At 42.6% G+C, this 17,488-nt stretch overlaps 1 protein-coding gene across 11 annotated transcripts in view; it reads right to left on the bottom strand.

Annotated features, from left to right (window-relative positions):
- The window catches only part of TIAM1 (TIAM Rac1 associated GEF 1), a 466,993-nt gene that overhangs the window by 89,282 nt on the left and 360,223 nt on the right, over nt 1-17,488 (bottom strand). For all 11 annotated transcript variants that reach the window (XM_070785816.1, XM_070785836.1, XM_070785822.1 and 8 more), the window contains 2 exons: nt 15,131-15,301; nt 7,238-7,342 (listed from right to left, as the gene is read on the bottom strand). In XM_070785816.1, coding sequence (XP_070641917.1) covers nt 7,238-7,342; nt 15,131-15,301 — 276 coding nt within the window. The remainder of the gene's footprint in view (nt 1-7,237; nt 7,343-15,130; nt 15,302-17,488) is intronic.

The following is a 17,488-nucleotide window of genomic DNA, read 5'->3' as shown; positions in this document are numbered from 1 at the left end:
TGGAGAATCCCATGGACTATAGTCCATGGAGTCACAGAGTCGCACAACTGAGCGACTTTCACTTGACTTATTTTAAGATTGACTGATTTGATCTCCTTGCTGTCCAAGGGACTCTCAGGAGTCTTCTCCAGCACCACAGTTTGAAGGCATCAATTCTTTGGCTCTCTGCCTTCTTTAGGGTTATCTAAACCATAAATCGGAGAAGGCAATGGCATACCACTCCAGTACTCTTGCCTGGAAAATCCCATGGATGGAGGAGCCTGGTAGGCTGCAGTCCATGGGGTCGCTAAGAGTCGGACACAACTGAGCGACTTCCCTCTCACTTTTCACTTTCATGCATTGGAGAAGGAAATTGCAACCCACTCCAGTGTTCTTGCCTGGAGAGTCCCAGGGACGGGGGAGCCCGGTGGGCTGCCGTCTGTGGGGTCGCACAGAGTCGGACACGACTGAAGTGACTTAGCAAGAGCAGCAGTAGCAGTAGCAAACCATAAATGGCTTTCCTGGTGGCTCAGATGGTAAAGAATACACTTGCAAGGTGGAAGACCTGGGTTTGATCCCTGGCTTGGGAAGATCCCCTGGAGAAAGGAACAGCTACCCACTCTAGTATTCTGGCCTGGAGAACTCCATGGGCTTTATAGTCCATGGGGTCGCAAAGAGTCACACACGTGAACAGCTTTCATTTTCACGTTTCAGTGTCTGGACTTAGCATCATCATGAGCCATAACTTACGAAGGTTTTATTTACCACGTGTTCTCACCCTTCACATGTTCTCTATGAGACAAATGTGACCCCCATCTTACAAAGGAAGAGAAAAAGGCGCAGAGAAAGTACTTTCCCAGGATCAGAAAGCCAGCCTGGGCGGAGCTGGGATTTGAATGTAGGTTTCACTGGTTCCAGCGCTGAAATGCTCCCTGCTACACTATAATGCCTCGCGACTGCCTCCTGGTGGAACTCAGGGGTACCACAGTAAAGGGTACAAGCCTTATTTCCATGGAACGAATTGGGAGTGTAGCATTGACATACGGAGAAGGCAATGGCACCCCACTCCATACTCTTGCCTGGAAAATTCCACGGACAGAGGAGCCCGGTAGGCTGCAGTCCATGGGGTCTCCAAGAGTCAGACACAACTGAGCGACTTCACTTTCACGCATTGGAGAAGGAAATTGCAACCCACTCCAGTGTTCTTGCCTGGAGAGTCCCAGGGACGGGGACTGGTGGGCTGCCGTCTCTGGGGTCGCACAGAGTCGGACACGACTGAGGCGACTTAGCAGCAGCAGCAGCAGCACTGACATATACACACTGCCGTGTGTAAAACAGACAGCTGGTGGGAGGCTGCTGTGTAGCACAGAGCTCAGCTCGGTGCTCTGTGATGACCTAGGCGGGTGGGAAGTGGGGCGGGTGGAGATATGTGAATACATATGGCTGATATGCTTTGCTGTAGAGCAGAAACCAACGTAACACTGTAAACCAATTATATTCCCCCACACCCCCCAAAAAATCTTATTTCTTAGGTAAGCAAGTCGTAGTAGCGTTAGTCGCTCAGTGGTGTCAGACTCTTTGTGACCCCATGGACTGTAGCCCGCCAGGATTCATGGAACTCTCCAGGCAAAGATACTGGAGGGGATTGCCATTTCCTACTCCAGGAGATCTTCCTGACCCAGGGATCGAACCTGGGTCTCCTGCACTGCAGGCAGAGTCTTTACCATCTGAGCCACCAGGGAATCCCAAGGTAAGTAAGCCAAAGGCCATCTCTGAAAATTTATGATAGAAGTTCCAAAACAAATAACTGTGTCAAAGGCTCATATGGAATTTTTTAAACTGTCATTTAATTTCAAAAGGAAAATCTCTTTTGAGCCAAAGTCAATAAGAGAAAGCTCTTCTTGAGCACTGAAGAGAAGTCTCAGTGATTATTTAAACTTGCTCCCATCTTAGTCATTTGTCCAGGAATAATTTCATTCATGCCAAGTATGAAAGAAAGGAAAAAAAAAAAAAACACAGGTTTCTTTCTGTTCACTTTCTTAGGGCAGTTGACAGGTAGGAGAGGTAAGCTGAATGCTTAGGAATCAGGAGCCTGGAAACAGGCTAAGCCAAGAGGCTGGGGTGGGAGAGGGGCTGGAAATGTTGACCCTACAATGTAGCCCAGAGCCTCTAGAACACCCTAATTTAATGCAACTTCCATCAAATGCAAAGTGCTGGGGGCATAACTTAATATCATTTTCTGTCTATATTCTTCAGAAAAAGTTCCATACCAGTGCGTTCTGCATTTAGAAGACATCAGTTCTAACACTGATCTTTAGTTCAGAAAACACAGTCACCAAAATTATACATTACCAAAGATAATCAACGCTATGATATATTTTACAATGTCATGGAATGCTCGGTAAAATGTTATGAAATGTACTTATTACTTCAACTTCTTGGGAACCTTAGTTTGATTTTTTTCAATTTCCTTGAAAGCCAAACTCCCCCCGCTAGGTGGCAGTATATCACCATTTGTTTTAGTCATCTCTGGAACGTTCCAAATGGCTTTCTACAGATCCAGTGGGAATTTAGCTTCGTAAATAAGCTTTCCTATTCTCTCAATATTGCCTCCTACTCCTCTTTGTAATTGGTGTGAAAGTCTTTGTGTTTCTTCACCAGTCTCAGACAGTAACATTGTATAATACTGGACCCTTCACTGTGTGGTCCTTAGGCCAGGTGAACAAAAATTGGATTTTTTAAATCTCTAAAGTATGTAAAATTTCAAGAAGGATCTGCACTTTAAAATACATTTTTGATGCAATCAGAATATCTGACACCAGAAATTTTGAAATCCCACAGTTTTAAACATAGCTTTAGCAAAAAGTATCACACACGTGGGAGAAGGCAATGGCACCCCACTCCAGTACTCTTGCCTGGAAAATCCCATGGACGGAGGAGCCTGGTAGGCTGCAGTCCATGGGGTCCCTAGGAGTCGGACACAACTGAGCGACTTCACTTTCACTTTCATGCACTGGAGAAGGAAATGGCAACCCACTCCAGTATTCTTGCCTGGAGAATCCCAGGGACGGAGGAGCCTGGTGGGCTGCCATCTATGGGGTCGCACAGAGTCGGACACGACTGAAGCGACTTAGCAGCAGCAGCATCACTCACATTCCCTATGCTATTAAATCAACGATGATGCATATTATCCTTCTTTTCAAAAACCAGATTAAAGACCATCAGATGTTAAAAAATGGTCTGATTACCCCAGAACTTGAGTTGTCGAGTGAATGTCACATTCATTTCTTACCAGGTCTTCGTGGGGCGCCTGGTCCAAGCCCCTATCATGCACTGCCTGAAGGACAGCTCACCAGCCTCCAGCTCTCCCAGCCCCTCCCCAAGGCTCGTGGGCCACATGCTAGCCGCAGTGAGCCTATTAAGACAGGAGTCAAATAAAGCCCTTGTCTCTTGGGGTTTTACCTCTCACTTGGGCCTGACAAGCCCTCCTGCTCCCCTTCTCCCTCACGTCCTGAATTCAATACCCCCCACCCCCCATTCACCCTCCCCACTGATGCTACTCAAACACAGTAAACCACCCCCACCACCACCGCCTTCCCCTGCCAGGCCCTGCCGGGCTTTGTTCCCTGACCCTGGAACACATTCCTCCAAAATACCTGTGACTCACTTTCTCACCTCACTCACCACCCTGCTCAAATACCACGTCTAAAAGGAGCGGCAGGGTCACCTTCAGATGTCCATTTTTCTCTATCCATTCATGTCCTAACCTTTTCTTTCCCAGCACTTAGCATCCCCGGAAATACTACCCATTTACCTGTTTTTGTCAAAAATATTTACATGTTTTTATATCTGTCTTCACAACCTGGATGTATTTTCCATAAAGAGTAGAAATTTTCCTGTTGCTCTCAGTGCCTAGAGCAGCTAGCATGGTGCCAGGCACGGAACAAATGCTAAATAAATATTTGCTGGATGAATCAATCGACCGATTGATCAGGGTTATTGCAAACTCTATTCCTACTTGTCTTTTTAAGAAAAACATATTTAATCATGGGTTTTCAAAAAAACCAGTGCCTTCATATTCTTTATCAGTCTACTGCTGCTGCTAAGTCGCTTCAGTCGTGTCCGACTCTGTGCGACCCCATAGACGGCAGCCCACCAGGCTCCCCCATCCCTGGGGTTCTCCAGGCAAGAACTCTGGAGTGGGTTGCCACAGATTGGACCCAATAACCAACTAATTATGAAAAAGTAGCCAAGCAGGTATTGCTTATATTAAAACATAATTAGCAAGTGAAAGCAAAAAGTCGCTCAGTTGTGTCCGACTTTATACGGTCCATGAATTCTCCAGGCCAGAATACTGGAGTGGGTAGCTTTTCCCTTCTCCAGGTCATCTTCCCGACCCAGGAATTGAGCTGGGGTCTCCTGCATTGCAGGTGGATTCTTTACCAGCTGAGCTACCAGGGAAGCCCATAATTAGCAAAGCAGCTATGTATAATACATAAGTAGAAGAGAATTCATGGGGATTCAAAGGAATCCCCAGCCCCACAAAATAAATCTACTAGATGCCCCCCCCAAAAAAGATCTTTAAAATACAGTACACATTTTTGCCAATAAATATTATCTTCTAACTCAAGAATTTTTGACAAAACAATAGCAGAGAATAAGATGTTTTGGGACAGTCATCTATGAATGAGTCACTTTTCAGGACAGGACTCTAAACGTCTGTGAGTTTCGTTCATCCATGGGAAATACAATGGAGGCGGGTTATGGAAACCAATTAGCCATGAGTGGTCTGATGCTTGTTCAGTAAGGGTCAATAAATAAAATATCTGTAAAATCTCAAAAAGCATCCAGAACATCGTGTGTTTAGAAACCCTCTGCCCTGGAATGACATCTCACCCAGCTTAATGGCCAAAAGCAAAGATTGGAAACCATGGATGTATGGATATAATTCGAGGGGTCTGTGAACTGGGATGCTGAAAAAGCCTGAAATTTTTATATTCACTAACCTGTAACTGAAACGTAGCATTTCCTTCAATTATTAATGAACGGAAGCAACAAACATGGCAACGTGAGCAGTGTGTCTGTGACCTTGTCACAACCAGAAATCACAGTTATTTTTACACCACATTCTGGTTGCTGCTAATATCTCAAAATATTATTTACGCTCATCACTACTTCAGAACAGTGGCAGGTGTTAGACCAACCACTGTCTGATTATTTAATGAGCTATTAAGCATGTGTATTATCTATAATTTTTTAAATATCTTTCATAACTAATTCAACACAATTAGGCCATGGGTAATCCTATGTATTCCATTTCAAGGAACTGAAAACATTATTCTGAAATGGGATCCGCAGGCTGTACCAGGCTGCCAAAGATATCCTAAGAACAAAAAGTTTAAAATCTTGGTAAAAATAGAGGTGCCCATTAGCAGTACTCACTCCCAGTCTGAACAACAGACTGAGTAAGAGTATGGCATTTACTTCCTCAGGAATCTCAGAGCTGGAGACCTTCTGCGACTGGGCAAGAAAGAATACCATGATCTCCCTGTATTTCAGGTTTTTGCTTTTGTTTTTAAAGGGCAATTGTAATATGTATATAGCAGTTGTAGATAACACAGTAAGCTTGTTAGTCTTCTATACTGGATGAGACCGCACAATGGCCAAGACTTAAAAATAATAAGGAAGTCAATATAAATTCAAAAGATATGTCTTCAGCATTCTCCTGTGTATAAAATATGAAGGACATGGAAGTTCCTTAGGCTTGATCCCTGTCATTTAGGATATAAAAGATTCATTAACTCCAAGATAAAACTACATGATCTAACAGCTATTTCAGTGTTAACAGCAAAGCACTTTCCTTTCTTAAGTAAGAAAATGGGTTTTCTTTCTTCTACTCACAGAGCACAAAGTCAGGGCTTTCCCCATGCCAGAGAAAAAAATAAATCAGCCACTGTTAAAAGTACCTTTCTCTGCTTTAAGCTTTATGATTTAAGTGATGGTTGAAAAATGGTCATTTTGTTCTTCTTCTATTTCATAACATGATAAGAATGCTATAAAAAGCACACCCTCTCTTATATTTCATTTAAAACACTTAAAGGGACACCAGGGAAGTTTCTAAGATGACAGAAATGTAAATTATGACTGTAGTGATGGAAACACAACATTCTGTATACGTTTGCCAAAACTTACCAAACCATGTGCTCAGAATTGATGTTTTATTGTCGAGAAAACAAACCTCAAGAAAAGTTGATTAGAAACACAATTCCCTACTAAATGGACTAAATTTTAAATCACACTTCCCTTTTTCAAAAGGAGACTTTTCAGGTCTAAATTTTCAGTTCTGTTTTCTGTGCTGAAAGGCTGTCTGAAGTCATACTGTTATCATTCACAGATCCATGGCAAGCAGTTCAGTGACCCCCAGAGAAATGACTAAGTACAGGAAAGAAGAACAAGCTCAAAGAGAAGGGGCCTGGTTCCCAAAATGTTCCTTTTCTGGAACTGAAAAAAGCACCCCTTGGCTAACAAAAAAGGAACCATGATCACCATTTATTGAGCATCTACTATGTGAACCATGATCTTTAATCTTTGCAAAATCCTACAAAGTATTAGTCACCACATTTGGGGCGGGCGGGCGGGCGGGGCGGGGGGGTGCGGCCAGGGGGGAAGTCTGGCCAAGACCACATAATTACTAAGCAGCAGAGCCAGAATAAAAATCCAGATCCAGTTCAGAACCCAAATCCCATCATGAAACTCAAACCTACATAAGTATGCCCAAGAATCTATATCAACACAATTCCAGAAGGCCAGGACATATAATTAGTTAGCAGCTTTTTTCACCTAACAGGATTTTACCCATCAATTTCAACATGCAGGGGGAAGGCACACAAAATTGGAGCTGGTACTTTTTCTCTGACAACAGCCAGCTCATCTTTGAGTCACCCATTTAAAACAAAAGACTGTCAACACGGCAAAGAAAGCTAGGAACAATAACTAAAATTCTATCTGAGAGTCAGTTCTGGATTTCAATTTTTCATGATAGCACAGAACTGTTCCCTGTATAAACTAAGGTGGCATTTCCACTCTGCAAAAAATACTGTGATAGGTTAAGGCCATCTCTGCAAATATGAGAGCATGGAATGAGGCTCATTTATTCTAGAATTTGTTCCACTCCACCAACCACAATTAGCATGAGCATACATATAATTTAAAAATAGTCTCCTACAGAATGTATATGGACAACAGTCATAAACATTACCAGCTCATAAATGTCCTCCTCGGGCTTTGGCACATAATACTGCATTTTGTTTTCTATTAGAAATTTCAGGCGCAGGTAATGAGCAGAATGATCCAGTTTATGTGCCTAGGAACCAAAAAAAAAGAAGAGAAGGGAAGAGAAAATGTTCAATAGTAAATAGATATAATTAGTTCTCCCTGACATATTGTCATGTATCCCTGAGAATAACAGGGATTGATTACCAGAGAGGGAAGTAACATTTCTGTATTTATTAAAATGTTTATATCCCAAACCCAAATTATATTAATTGAACATATTAATAACATCTCATGAGTATCTTACATTCACTGGAAATAAATAAGCCACATATTCACTTCTGCTTATCTGATTCATTCCGTTCTTCAACACCGGGTTTGCAAGAAAACCTATCAGGTCCAAAAGGCTTTTAAACATAATTTCCAACACACATAGGTGATTAGAGAAGAAAAGGAACAAGAAAGGCCGGAGAGGATTTACAGTGACAGAAGAAAGCTGTGCCCAGGCAAAGTTGTTTTCTTAGCCACATGGGGACCCTGGGGACAGTTGTTAACAGTTCATTTGCGAGCAAGTCAGTGTATAGACAATGCATTTGGATTCAGTCTTATTTATATACACCCCAAGTGAGACTCCCTCCAGGCACTGCAGACAGGCGTGTGTCCAGCTCTGGAAACACCCTGAATGACTCGCCCAAAGAAAACAATTCTAAAACAGATCGAATTTTCTAGGATCAAAATTTCCAGGCCTCCTGCACTGGTCAGAATGGGTCAAATCATTCTTTTCTACCTAGAAAGTCATTCGTGAATGAACTTTGTGAAAAAGGCAATGGTAGCTCTCTGGTTTTATAAATAACATCCTCAGTTCACATTCAAGAAGATTCGAAGGAAAAAGGGAGGCGGGGGGAGGGGGGAACGTTCTTCAAAAGTTACACGGCAACATGAAAATGTATTGCTAGAGAGAAAATGCTTCCCTCAAGTCTTTCATTTTTAAAGCATCCTTATCTTTTAGAGATTTATCTGAAAGTTTTACTAGTAGATAAAGATATGATGTCTGGAATTTGCTTTCCAAACCATCCAAAGCAGGGGGTGGGAGTCAGTGAGTAAATGGATGAAACATAATTTGATATTCTAGAACCCAGGAGTTAATTGCATGATTGGCTACTCTTTTGTAAGTCTGAAATTATTCATAAATACAACATCATCTCTTCACAACAGAAACTCAACTAAGGAGAATTCTTCCAAAGTAAGTGAAATTAATTTCTCACTGGCTTAATACACTATTTACCTTCTCCCTCAACCAAAATTTGCTTGGAAAGATTGAAGGCAGGAGGAGAAGGGGACGACAGAGGATGAGATGGGTGGATGGCATCACTGACTCGATGGACGTGAGTTTGAGTGAACTCCGGGAGTTGGTGATGGACAGGGAAGCCTGGCGTGCTGCGATTCATGGGGTTGCAAAGAGTCAGACACAACTGAGAGACTGAATGGAACTCAACCAAAATTTCAAGGCCAAAGTAAGAACATTTCTGATATTTATTCCAATAAATATTCAATTGCACCCAACAAACTCTGAAGTGTGCCAGACACCGTGAGAAGCAATGCCAATGGGGAAATTAATAAAACACAAGTGCAGTCATCAGGACTGTGTGAAGGGGCACGCAGAACACAGGAGGTGGGGACACTGGAGACCTTGCTTCGTGAATAAATACACAGGTAAGACAGCGATCCTGCATCGTCAAGAAAGCATAGTCACAGACAGTAGGAGGGACTCTGTTCTACACACCTAGCCAAATGATAAAGATGTTTTCTACAGGGATTCTTGGGAACCCCCAGTGTGCATCCTCTCCCTAGTAATGTGATGATTTGAAACCACAGCCCGAACACAGGCACCAGGGAGCCAGCATCTGCCATGTACAGGCTTTGGGGCTTTTGCTGTAGGTTGTTGTTGTTTAGTTACTCAGTTGTGCCTGACTCTTCTGCAACCCCCTGGACTGTTGCCCACCCGGCTCCTCTGTCCATGGGATTTCCCAGGCAAGAATAGTGGAGTGGGTTGTGCCATTTCCTTTTCCATGGCTGTGGGTGCTGAAAACCAAATGCTCAACGACTCCCAGACCCAGACTGTTCTTGCAAAATAACCAGGGTGGATGGGTAAACCCGGGAAACAAAGGCAGCGGAGCTTCAAAGTGTGCTAGCTACTACTTCTCAGAGAGCCCAGAGACAAACAGCAAAGTAATAATACTTAAGAGAGCTGTGATATGCAAGAAAAGTTGACCTCACAGAGACAGAAGCTGCAAATGCTTCCCATGGACCAAGACACCCACGGAAATCTTTAATTATTAATAGAAGCCAAATATTTTGCTTCGCCATCTGTTTGCAACTGAGGTGGGAGGGAAGGAGAAATGAAACTTCATGGGGTCTTGATCAACAGGAACGAACCCACTGGGAAATCTTGTCGCCATCATCAATAAATATTTTGTGGACATTCCCAAGAGAGTTGCCACTTAGAGAGTCTTTTGGAAACCAGATCCGAATAGCAACCTCATCCAAGACTCCTGAAACTTCAGTGTGAGAGACTGTCCACTGGTAGACACCAAAGGTCTTAAGGTGGTTTTGACAGAGACACCATCCCTTAAATGCTATCATGCTGAAAACATTTATACAGATGCGCAGAAAACAGTAAACAAAAGCCTACACTTTGAAGTGCTTAACAAAGAGAACAGAACAACGGTAAAAGTTTGGCTCTTACCGCTTTCCCTCCTCCACCGTATTTTCAAACTTCTTTAAGTTATAATAACGTCTTGATAACTTAGAAAGATAAAAGTGAGCACGCACAATGAATACAAAAATGATAATGGTCTTACTTCTAATCCAGGAGTCTGTGGTTCGATCAGTAAATAGTTACCCTAAAAATGGGACTTCTAATCAATATACCAGTGTGTCTTCTCATTTTGGGAAACGTTTCTCAATTATGAGCCCTAGTGAGTCACAGCTGGTCTAACATAAAGAGGAAATCTTAATGAACTAAGAATATCAGCACTCAAGAATTTCAAGATCCTCCACTATTTGCAAGTCAATATCAAAGTGTTTTTTAAAAAAAAAAAAAAAAACTTACCGTGTTTGTAGCACATCTATGTGCAAGAATTCCAAATATTAATGACTATTTTAAGACAGGAATTCTAAGATGTGGCCTGCATTATTTGTTGTTGTTGCTATTCAGCCACTAAGCCGTGCCCTGTTATTATACTCGTAAAATTTTCAAGAGAAAATTTCCTAACTCGGGAGAAATTCAGACAGGAAAAAACTTAAACAGTCCAAATTAGTTTTCCAACATTTACTTACTTAAGTTACTTAGCATTTGATTCATTTTGAGACAATGAAGCCACAAATTATACCATAAAACAAATATTATTTAGTGTAGTTGGCATTCTTCTTAAAAATTTACATGTTTCTATGACTCCTCCAAAGGATGAAATATAAAACATAAGGCAGGTATTTTCAATAAGTAATCTGAGCCCATTAAAACAGATACCACACTCTTCAAATCCATCAGCATTTGGCTCTTTTCTGCTCATATTCTTCCATTTCAGTCAAACTTCTTCAGAAAATATAAATGCATGCAGTTAAGGACACACAGAGATCCATGCGCACGAGCACACACACACAATGCTACTGCAGAATTTCCAAAGATATTTATTCTGCCCTTCAAGATGGTCTTTTTATTTTTTTCAATGCCCACGTTCATTAGGAAAAAGTCACGGGTCTACATGGTAAAGGCATGAAAAAGATGCCCACAGTCACACGTGAATAATAACGGCTGAGTATGAATGAATGAATTTCTTTGTAATTACTTTAGTGATTGCAATGATCAGACTATATTCACAACCCACAGGTCAACATGCTTCCTGCTATATATTAACAATCACTTTCATAACATTCAAAGCATGAACTGCACATGAAATGTAGATCTTGAAACAGTTACTATACCAGAACTGGACTGGTGCTCGGATGGCAGATGACAGACTGATGTGAAATGATGTGGATCAGACAGAATAGGAAAGAGAATGAGCTGAATGCAAGAGACAGAAGAAAAAGATTGATTATTAAATATTAGCGAGAGCACCCATCACCAACATTGAGAACAGCAATAAAGAAATAAAAGACAGACAATTCTGACAATCACCGTTGTTTTTTGGTCCATCCCCTAAGGGGGGTGGAAAAATCACTCAATGTTAATTAGATCATTAATAACATGTGGCACTGTTTTCCCTATTATCTCTTTCCCTCTGAAGAATAAAATCGGCTCCACTAATTACAATAAAGTGTCTCCTAAAGAAGCAGTCAGCTTTAGAAGGCACCTGGCTCTGGGCACACTATATAATTTACCCTACACAAATGCTTTTCTGGGGACCATCAATTTCTCAAAGTACACACCAAAGTTTTCTGTTTTTAAACTGAAGAGATGTAACAGTGTTCCACACCGTATTGTTTTTGTCTCTAGTTCTATGTTTTTTTGGGGAAAAAAAAATCTGAGGATTCAAGAAAAACAATAAAAACCTTTTATTGTTAGAGAAAGGGATGTATGTCACAATGACACCATTAAAATCCCATCAAGTGATAAAACCCTTTATAAGGGCAGCTGGTCAAACTCATTAATTAAAGATGGTCTCTAAGTTGCCCTGACAGTTGTCCTTCATTGCCTTAGTTTCTATCAAAGCAAGTACCTAAAAGTACCTAAAATCACTATTTTCCCCACTGTTTAATTTTTCACCAATATTTATTGCTAAACTCTAACACACCCTCCAATTCCTGATGGAGTCTATGCCAGTGTATACAGGAGGCGCCAGAGCAACACTACTCTTTGGAAGGCCCCTCCAGAGTTCAGCTAATATGAAAAACCCAGAGTCCTACTTCTGACACCTTCAGCTGCAGTTCTGAGAATAACTCCCACAGCTTGGCAGAATATTAATGGGTCTCCAAAGAATCATGCTAATCTATAAATAAAGGATGCAGAAATCCTCAATAGACTAATTTTGTTAAGTAATTAAAATAAAAAATGTGAACAGAAATGCCATTATCTTTAAAAAGCTAGAATTCGTGTACATGAAGGAGTTGAAGCATGCAATGGTGTATCATTTATTTTTAACACCCATGTGGGGGCTGATTTTCAGCTCGGCCCTGAAACAAATGGTCCTTCTACTTTTCCTCCAGAGAGATGATCTGATACGCTTATTTGAGCCACAGTGTTCTATTTCTCCTTCACATGAAGCCAGATTTTTCCCTTACCAAGTCCTAGTCATTCGTACTTTTTGTTAAGTACAAAAATTGCTGATGGCAGAAGAACTGAGTTACTAGTTGAGATAGTGAAAGTTATTCCATATTTATAAACCACTTGTATTCACTGAGGGCTTCCCAGGCGATGCTAGTGGTGAAGAATCTACCTGCCAGTGCAGGAGACATAAGAGAGTTGGGTTTAATCCCTGGGTCGAGAAGATCCCTGGAGTAGGAAATGGCAACCCACTCCAGTATTCTTGCCTGGAGAATTCCATGGACAGAGGAGCCTGGCGGGCTACAGCCCACAGGACTCTACAGTCCACAGAGTTGGACACAACTGAAGCAGCTTAGTACGCGCATGCTGAATGAGAAGGTTCAAAACATCACTGGATTGATTCATCCAGCTTCTTCTAGGATAAAATTATGACAAGGTTTCCACTTTCCCTTTAGTGGTCTCAGAGAAGACCATTTCACTCCCCTAAGAATATATTCTAGGCTCTTCCACCCCTTACGGACCATCTTCCAGACGACTGACAGTTCTTGCAGCCATCTACTTGGCACAAAGGAAGCCATCCAAGTTTGGAGCGGCCAGATAGAGATTAAAAACCTCCTCTGCAGGCCTGCCTGGTGACTCAGTAGTAGAGAACCCACCTGTCAAAGCAGGGGACATAGGTTCGATCCCTGATCTGGGAAGAGGCCACCTGCCAAGGAGCAACAAAGCCGAGGCGCCTCAACTGAGCCTGTGCTCTAGAGCCTGGGAGCCGCAATCACTGGCCCAAGTGCCCTAAAGCCCGTGCTCCGCAACGAGAAGCCACTGCGATGACAAGCCTGCGCATGGCAGCTACAGAGTAGCCTCCGCTGGCAGCAACTAGAGAAAAGCCCAAGGAGCAACGAAGACCCAGCACAGCCAAAAAGTAAATAAGCAAATAAAAGTACTGAAAGGGAAAAAAAACAAAAACAAAAAACCTCCGTTGCAAGTGACTATGACCGTGATGTGAGCTCAGGCAAGGAACCAGGGCTTTCTGAGCCTCGCCTTCTCATATGTACAATGGGGACGTACCATTTCTTCTCAGACTCGACATGACTACCAAATAAGATTATTAATGCTGCTAATTAGGAAAAAGAAAAACCTGACATGTAAGAAAAGCCCCATTCTTTCCTCTTTCCCTTTTCTCACTCAAGGCAATCCAGTTCACCTAGCTGTCACTCAAGGAGGATCAAAAAAATGAAAGTGGGCTTACCATGAAAATGATCACGAAGTTTCTATAACTTAAGGCGTAAGCAGAGGAAGGCAGTTCAATCACTTGCCACTTTAAAGAAATAAAGAGGCTAATTGTGTATTTACGGAAAGGAGAATTTCTCATCATGGACCACAAATCTGACATCTATTTCAATGTTTTCCTACCCTAAAGATACCCATGGTGTATTCAGTTCAGTTCAGTCGCTCAGTCGTGTCCGACTCTTTGCGACCCCATGAATCACAGCACGCCAGGCCTCCCTGTCCATCACCAACTCCCAGAGTTCACCCAAACTCATGTCCATCGAGTCGGTGATGCCATCCAGCCATCTCATCCTCTGTCGTCCCCTTCTCCTCCTGCCCGCAATCCCTCCCAGCATCAGAGTCTTTTCCAATGAGAACTTTTCGCATGAGGTGGCCAAAGTACTGGAGTTTCAGCTTTCGCATCAGTCCTTCCAATGAACACCCAGGGCTGATCTCCTTTAGAATGGGCTGATTGTATCTCCTTGCAGTCCAAGGGACTCTCAAGAGTCTTCTCCAACACCACAGTTCAAAAGCATCAATTCTTTGGTGCTCAGCTTTCTTGACAGTCCAACTCTCACATCCATACATGACCACAGGAAAAAACATAGCCTTGACTAGATGGACCTTTGTTGGCAAAGTAATGTCTCTGCTTTTGAATATGCTATCTACATTGGTCATAACGGTATATTAGAAACTGTCAAAGAGCAGGTTACAAATAGTGCAAGTGATAAAGTGTTGTGTTGATCGCTCAGTCGTGTCCAACTCTTTGCAACCTCATGGACTGTAGCCCGCCAGGCTCCTCTGTCCATGGGATTCTCCAGGCAAGAATACTGGAGAGGGTAGCCATTCTCTCCCCCAGGGGATCTTCCTGACCCAGGGATTGAACCTGGGTCTCCGCGTTGCAGGCAGATTGTTTACCATCTGAGACACCTGGGAAGCTCCGTGCACATAATATGATGCCACTGAATACACGTATGTGTGCTTGTGGCAAACAGAGACCAGGGACAAACACCAAAATGTTCACCGAGGTGACTTCTGAATTTTGTGAACAAGGGTGCCTTAATTTTCGGCTTTGTTCTTTACCTAAATTCTTTACAACTTGTGCAATGAGCACATAATAGGCTTTGCACAAATCTATCAAGAACACATGTTGCAAGAAGCTACTAAGAGAATCCCTCTCCTCCTAGTGTGGAAGAAATCACATCCATCCATTATGCGTATATCACAAGAGGATCCAACACTGCTCTGTTATGAAATAAAGGTGTTCTTTCAAGAATCCTCCTCTGCCACCTGCATCTGAGTGTCTGTGGAGTCCTCCAACGCAAACAACCCCAAGTGGCCTCATACCTTGCAGATCAGCTCCAGGGTATCCCGGGCCGTGTCCCCCGGCCGGACAACCGTCAGGGCTGGCTGATTGTTCGGTAGACAGAACCAGGACGGGGTGAAATACTCGTGGACCCAAATGTCACAGTCAGGATTGTGCTGGTGGACGGCGGGTAAGACCATTTCTTTCTCCCTCTAGGATAAGAAATAAAGTTAGCAGAGCAGCAAGTCAGTCTCTGAGGATCTCAGACCCCCTGATAGCACATGGGGATTATCTATTCTGAAGAAAAGGGCCCGGCGGCAGAAGTGTGGTGGCAGGAGTGAAGGACAGAGGGGACTCTCAGAGAGAGGAATAAATTATAGAGAAAGGAGCTTTCTGGGGGTGGGCGAGATGTCTCAGGTGAGATGCAGACCTCACACCTGACCCATGGCATCCACAGGTGGGCACTGCATGACTGAGTGGATATCAAAGTTTGGAAGAAAGAAAGAAATGGACCATCCATTCAGTTCGGCTTTCTTGCTATGATTTCTTCCACAAACCCACTTCAAATTTAGAGCTGAGAGTCCTCTGGCAAGACTGTACCCTGATGAGCTGTAAGTTTCAAAGGCAACCAGGAGGCTCCAAGGAAATTCTTAAAGATGGTGTTCCAACACAAGCTACTGACAACCAGCATCATTTCTGTGCTCACATTTAACCTTTGGCACAGCTCTGGGAGAGACAGAGAGCTACATTTCCTTTATGAGGTGCAGAGAACTCCACAGATGAGCTTTCTGCCTTCTCTCAGGCTGTTGCCATCAGTCCATCCTCTGAATCAGGGAATAGTACCAAGTTTCTAAGAGTAGGAGGAGCCATGTCCTACCTACGTACTCAGCAGCTGGGCTATATCTAAGCCAGCTAAACAGCTAAAGCAAAAAACACCCCACAGGTTGATGAAATATTAGGAACCTAGTCTCTCTGGAGTAAGCAAAGAAATAATTTCTTTAGATTTTAGCAAGGTAAAAATAATGCTGATGCTCAACAGGTGGTAAGAAATAAGCCTTGATTATTGGTTTATATCCACAGATTGGTAAATATGTACCCATAGATTACTGAAAATGTGCTGCCATCAGCAGATTATAAGAAGAAACAAGTTTCCAAATGGAAGCCTGAGAGGTGGTAATGTAACACCTTCCGTACCTAAAAAGATCAGGTCCCAGAATAGGGGACATGTTTCTATAAAGGCTACTAAACCAAATTCTTCAATGGAGAAGACAATTTCAGCTCTGCCTTTGAATAGTTTGGCTTTCACAGATAAACTGAACCCCAGGGAAGGCACTGTCAAAACGCAATAAACTTGCCCAAATCCCATTAACTGTAATTGGAATCTTCCCACTCTGTCCCCACATGCCACCTTAAAGAAATGCTCTTAGCACTAGATCAGCCCAAATTTTGCATCTAAACTGCTCTTCGAGTACAAGGCATTCCAGCCAAGGAGTAAAAACAAAGGGGTATCTCGGAAAAATGAAAAGAGCGACAGAAATCCAATGGAACAATTTTTGCAGTTTCCAGGATCTGTGTACCTGGGGAACACATCCCTACCTTAAAAGTGTACTAATTATGGTATTCAGGATGAATTACCTAACTTCAGACATGAATACATGAACACAGAAACTGTGCTTGGATTGCATGTAAGGACAGTGACTTAACTTCATGAGATTTCATCAGAAAGAGACGGTGGTTATTGATGAGTATTTCCAAGGACAGCTATCTTGATATCCACAATGACATAATCCAGGAGTAGTTAGGTATCAAAGGGAGAAAAAGGTCCCTTCGTGACCACACTTCTCCCCACTCCCCCCAGTAGCCAGAACCCTGATTTCAGAGGCTCAGCTCTATCTAGAACATGTGACAAGCCACTGCCTGGTTGCATGGCAACTGAAAGCTGAACTCTGTCATATTGATTCTGAGTCAGTGAATGGAAGGATCATACCAAGGTCACATTATCAACATCAGAATTCCCACCCCTTCCCCAACAAAGAGCCTGCTGGTATCATCATTGGGGTCTTTCAAATGAGGGATGTCCATTCATTTAGAGGCTGAAAATAGCAGCCTAGGGGAAAAAAAAATCAATATTCTTTATGGGCTTTCAATCAGAGCAGTTTGAAAGACCCTTTTAAATCCAAGCACAAGGTTAAACCAAGTCTGGAGATTTATAACTGGATGCTTGTCTTAGGAGGCAAATGCATGTTTTATTTTTGAAAGAACATACCATTAGAACAGTTCTTTGAAATTAATCGAAGCAAAATAGCATGTGTGGGTAGAGAGGGCGATCAGTACAGACTCACCTCTTGAGAAGGAAGTTGTTTACGAGAGGAACTTACAATGGCATGAAATATTCTGCT

Source organism: Bos indicus, chromosome 1 (assembly GCF_029378745.1).
Source record: "Bos indicus isolate NIAB-ARS_2022 breed Sahiwal x Tharparkar chromosome 1, NIAB-ARS_B.indTharparkar_mat_pri_1.0, whole genome shotgun sequence".
Classification (NCBI taxonomy): Eukaryota; Metazoa; Chordata; class Mammalia; order Artiodactyla; family Bovidae; genus Bos; species Bos indicus.
Note: the sequence above shows the minus strand (reverse complement) of the source record. Positions and strands in the feature narration are given on the sequence as shown.